The sequence below is a fragment of the Triticum dicoccoides genome, chromosome 3B (assembly GCF_002162155.2).
Source record: "Triticum dicoccoides isolate Atlit2015 ecotype Zavitan chromosome 3B, WEW_v2.0, whole genome shotgun sequence".
In the NCBI taxonomy this organism is placed as follows: domain Eukaryota; kingdom Viridiplantae; phylum Streptophyta; class Magnoliopsida; order Poales; family Poaceae; genus Triticum; species Triticum dicoccoides.
In genome coordinates this window covers 61,349,358-61,354,891 of record NC_041385.1, presented here as the reverse complement: position 1 = coordinate 61,354,891, position 5,534 = coordinate 61,349,358, and the positions used below count along the sequence as shown (strand labels likewise).

The 5,534-nt window shown below is 54.0% G+C and overlaps 1 protein-coding gene across 1 annotated transcript; it reads right to left on the bottom strand.

Annotated features, from left to right (window-relative positions):
* Positions 1-619: 619 nt before the first annotated feature.
* On the bottom strand, positions 620-2,412 carry LOC119280770 (RNA exonuclease 4-like). The gene is made up of 2 exons (XM_037561504.1): positions 2,320-2,412; positions 620-2,013 (listed from the first exon to the last, which is right to left on the bottom strand). The coding sequence occupies exons 1-2, from the start codon at positions 2,343-2,345 to the stop codon at positions 969-971; spliced, it is 1,071 nt and encodes a 356-aa protein (XP_037417401.1). The 5' UTR covers positions 2,346-2,412; the 3' UTR covers positions 620-968.
* Positions 2,413-5,534: the final 3,122 nt, after the last annotated feature.

Sequence of the window (5,534 nt, the reverse complement as noted above, 5' to 3'; positions counted from 1 at the left end):
TTCAGAGTTTATACTTCAGACCAAAGATCTTAAAGGTGGATGATGAGCCAGTGCTACATTGCTACTGGCTTACTGCCGTACCCGGAGCACCTGGTACACCATGCTAAAACCAAACTGACGGGCACCATCATAAGGCAGATGTCAGTGTATTGTGCAATGCAGATCTCTCGAAAGGAGTTTTCATTCGCGGAAGAGACGTGATCATCGCTGCCACCTTTGTGCTCCCATACGACGACACGCTCGATCGGAACACATTCTCCATCACAATAGCTATATGTAAGTTGACTAAAGTTGTAATTTGGGTAAGTCGATTTTGTGACAGAAGAAATGGTTGAAGGAAGAAAGATGCTAGAGGAAGAAGAAATAAGGACGGCCGTTGGTCCCTTCTCCATTGGCGGTGCCCGAGAGAGACGTGTGAAGCTAAAAGAAGTTGTGCACACGGAGCCCGTCAGGTATGACATCTTATCGTAATAATAGTATACTGCACACTGATTTAACAAAATTAAAATGTCATAACTTTTTATCTTTTATTTTGGAAAGAACTTTCAATCTATTCATCAACAAGCCAAGCTGACCTCCAGTTTCGATGCCGGCAGTCCCCGCACCTACACCCGTTAACCTTCTAACTCGCCTCAGCCGCCTGCGGCTTATTCCTAGCCGAGGCCTCCCCATGCCTCGCTTCCCTCGCCTCGGCGTCGCCGTTGGCAGCCTCGGTGCCCCCCATCACGCCTCCATCTTTGTTCCCCAAAAAAATTGAATGACCCACATTTGAAATTCAGGTAACTTACTTCCAACAAAACAAAGCTGTGATTTATTCGACCACCACGTCGATCGTAAGGTACGGCAGCTATCCATCCGACGCACGCACGGGGCATTCTATTTTCACTCTTTTATCTTTTCATCACCACCACCAAGTAAAAGCGCCAACCAAGATTCGAATTCCGTAGGGAGCAGGCTGCCGTCAGCATCTATCGCCGGTCCTCGTCAAGGCACCAACAATGGTAGTCGGGCTTGGACATGCGGAGGAGCTCCTCCGGCGACATGCGCTCCAGCTCCCGCTGCCTCCATGCCGGGAAGGCCTTGGCCATGGACTCATCATCGTCGTCCCTGGGCCGGCCGTGCAGGTGCAGGTGGCTCATGGCGCGCATCCTCTTGTACAGGCGCATGGCGGCCACGCAGTCATCGTAGGGGTGATGGTGGCCGCCGGTCTGTATGTCATACCCCAGGCAGCTCCGCGTGAGATACCGGAGCGAGTTGCTCATGAGCCTGGCGCTGGTCTTCATCAGCGGTGGGTACGTGGCCGTGTCCCGCTTCAGCTGCGCCGGGTAGTCCATGCCGAGCGCGTCGAGGTCGTGCTCCAGGCCGTGGCCGACGAGGAGCCGGGCGGCGCCGCGTGAGGAGTAGGAGTAGGACTGCTCGCCGTTGAGGAGGATGTCCTGCACCCGCCTCATCGCCTGCTTCACCGTGGGCGCGTCGCGGAGGTGCTCGGGCCGGATCCCCGTGGTCTCGTACCGGTAGTGTGTCACCGGGATGAGCGGCTTCACGAAGCTCTCGTAGAGGATGGCCTCGTGCTCGTCGACGACGCAGACGCGCGCGCACACGTCGAGCGTGCCGTCGCTCCCGCCGCCGACCATCTTGCACCCTAGCGCCACCGCGCCACCGCCGCCTCGAACGCCCATCCTCGACATAGTCCTCGTGAGGCTCTGGACAGAAGAGGGGATCGGAGCGCGGGAGAGCTTGCATGCGCGACAGTGGGCACGGAGGGCGCTGGCGGTGGGGAAGACGGCGAGGCAGAGCGGGCAGCCGTGGGCGGCGAAGGCTGTGGCGCAGGCGGGCTTGGAGGGCAGGGAGGCGCCGAAGCCGAGGTGGTCGCGGAGGGCGTCGAGGGAGCGGCAGTGCTTGCCGCAGACGCCACAGCGGGGCTCGTGGTGGGAGTGGTGCGACGACCGCATGTGCTCCACAAGGTGCTCCATCCGGTTGAACTGCCGGTAGCACGCCGCGCACCTGTGACGGCTGCACGTACGTACACACCCAAGAACTCGTCGTCAGCAAGAAGAAAACGTATATATTTTTCCGTACGGGTGATCGTGCAATGTGGCACACGTAGTCACGTACGTACGTACAAGGGAAAAACATAACAATGTAGTCATGTACGTCCGTGCAAGGGAAAAACATAACGTACAATGTAATCTCAACTTGCCATGTCATAGAAACACACAAAATGTGCTGAAATTTGGTGGAATGATCTGACAAATTAACGATTGCATGCACTGGAAAAATGGCCAAGCATGGCAGGGGAGAAGAGTGAGCGGTGGGCACCTGTGAGCATCTGAAGAGTTGTCCATGGTCGGCAGTGAGTGAGTCACCTAAGCAAGTGCAGAGACGCAGCAAACCGTAGTCGTTGTGCTTGGTTGGTTGGTTGATTGGGCTGTAAGACACGGACGGCTATTTATGTAGCTGCAAAACGGTTGGCATTCGGTTCCTGACAGCGTCGCCAACGGCTACGGGCCTAGATAGTGCACAGTATACTTTTACATGAGCGACAGCGACAAAAAACATGCTATCAACTTTCTTTTTTGCAGCATCAGACACCATCTCATGATGCAAAGGCGGCAGCAGCATATTCATGGTTCAGGATACTAGCTAGCTAGCTACAGTGCTCAGAGATAGGATGCTCCCAACATAGCCCACATATTGCTTTTTGCAGAAGGAAAAAGAGATGATGAGAACAGATACTCCGGTCAAAATATCCGGTTTGAAAAGGCAAGAACAGCCCACCCAATCCCGGCAAATGGATGCCGCGGACGGAAAGATTGGATTGGGATTCTGGCAGGAGGTCGACCGACGTGCACACGCCCGGCAGGTAGGTAGCCGCTGCGGCGTCAGGCAGACGACGATCATCATCGGCTTATATTGGCTCTGTCTTTTGGCGGTGGCGGAGAGCCGCACACAAATGGGATCTGCGTGGATATCCTGGGAACATACCCTCTCCGGCTGAGCTTTGATACGGGAGATGTCCTCATCTCATTCTCCTGGTCCTGGTTCTGGGCATCCGATTTGCTGCCTCTGTGACTGAAAATCCATGTTGAATGGATTCCCAAAGGTTTGTGCTGAGCACAACAAACGGCATATTGGGTGGAGCTCACCAAAGCTAAGTTTGGCATATCATGAAGGGAAAAAAAGCATTGGCCTATGCATACTGGTGCACGATGGAGAAAATAGCACATCTTCGGCACCTGAAACTGACATGGAGTTTCTTAGCCCGGGCTCAAATGATTGATATTTTTTTCTTCAAGAAATCCAGAATTTTTTTGTGGTAAACATTAAGAAATGATTCGACTAGTTCAATTAACCGAACTGACAGAAACAGACATGAAGTTAACATAACAGGGTACAAGTTCAACTAGTTCAAATTACAATGACCAAACTGACAATACATAACTAAATTGATAAGTACTCCAGCTCCAGTGCTTCTCAATTAAGCTCGGCCATATTGACCACGGCTAGTGCCATCTATCTTGCCGCGTCAGGTCCTGAAAGTATGTTTGCAGGGTAAGGTCTTCATCTTCATCGGGGAGAAATTATGCAGGCAAGCCTTCAGTTAGCAATGGGCCACAATCGACGGCCTCTTTGACATGCATAATCACAGGAACATCTACGGTTGCACGCTCCGTGGGAGAATTTGGAGCCGGCGGTGAATGTGCATTCTCGTCGTCGAAGTCTGGCTTCCATGGCCCCGTATGAGGTGCTGGAACAGACACGGTGAGCATCTTTAGCACACCAGAAGGGTTGCGCAGCCACGCGGTGACCGGCAACACCCACTTGTCGGTGGTCGGGAGAATGTCGATGAGCTCGCCGTCGACACCGGCGAGCACCAGGTAGACGGTGTGTGCATCCCAAGCTTCCTCGTGGAGCCCCTCCAAACTCAGCAACGTCTTGTACTCGAGCTTCCCCGGCTTGCCACGCGAGAAGCTTGACCAGCGCTGAAAAGAAATTATGCTGCCACAACAACAAAGCAGCTCCGACGCGTGCACCACACGAGTGCAATCATCCATCGAGTCGAAGCGAACGAAAAAATGGTACAGTGGGCAAGTGACCTCCACCTCGGTTGTCGTCCGTCGGACAGCACAGTGAGACTCCATCGCCGCCACTAGTGCCTCCGGCGTCACCACGCTCTGTGGCTGTCCAATGATGGTGGCGTACAGGACACGCCCATAGAAATCTGGCTCGAGTGCCGCCATGCCAGAGTGCGAGCGATGACAACCCGCCCGCGCTCCGGCCACAGCTCCGGCTCGCCCCGCTGCCACACCTCTTGAGGAAACATACGCGAGTTCCGGATCAGAGGCCATGCCACAGTGGTCGCCGAAGTCCTGCCATAGCCGATGTCGGCGGCAGCGTGGCTACCCAGTGCCACGCTCTCCTCGCTGCCGCCCACGCCTGCCATACTGCCTGCCACGACGATGGCGGCACCACTGCTACTTCCGACGAGGGAGGAGGACCAACTCCTGCCAGAGGAAACGCCGCCACCGCTCGAGCTCCCGCTGCCGCCGACCATCTGTCAGAGTCGCCAGAAGATGTGAGAGGGGACGAGAGCTAGCGATTTTGTTTCGATTTGGGAACTAGGGTTCGATTCGGTTATAAATCTGGCGACTTTGCAATACGGCCCTCAAACAATATCAGTGAGGACTTTTCTGCAAAAGTACAGAAAAAACCGGGCGTCAACGCGGTTCATCTGGCGTGTGTGACTTGATTGCACCCGCGATGCAAGTTCTGTGATGGATTTTTCTGATTTGCAAGTTGTGTGACTTAAGTGCACCCGCAGTGTAAGTTTTTAGACCGCAAGTGCTATTTACTCGGATTCATTGCAGAGATTCTCCCTCCGTCCGGAAATACTCATCATTGGAATTGATGTATCTAGATGTGTTTTTGTTCTAAATACATCTATTTTTATCCATTTTGATGATAAGTATTTCCACACGAAGGGAGTAGTTGGAAGCCAAACGGGAAGCCGTCCTCGCAGAAAACACATATTTGACCTGAGGACGAAATCAAATCCCAAACTGACCTGGTCACGAACAAATTTCACTCTGCTGACCCTTTGGTGTGGCGCCCGACAGCTGGGCGCCGCACCCTACTATGCAGCGCCCTTTCCTTAGGCGTCGCACATCCTGCCAGCGTGGCAGCCCTGGTCCAGTTGCAGCCCCACACGCACCTGTGCAACGTCTAAGGGATAGGCGCCACACTCTGACGTGCAGCGCCTAGACCTCAGGCGCCGCACAGTGACTTAAGCGCGGCCGCCCCAGCCCGACCAGGCAGTTTCTTCATCTCTCCGCTCTCTGGACAGAGAGCAGCGGCGGCGCCCCCATCTAATCCCCCCCCCCCTCATCCCTCTCAGATCTGAAGATTTGATCCGTGGATTCGATCCCCAATCCATCCTACTAGGTAAACTCTTCCGTTCTCTTTCTTTTGCTCCGTAAATTTGTTGCCATTTTAGAGATTTGTCCAAGATTTGATGGAACCCTTGATTTGTTTGA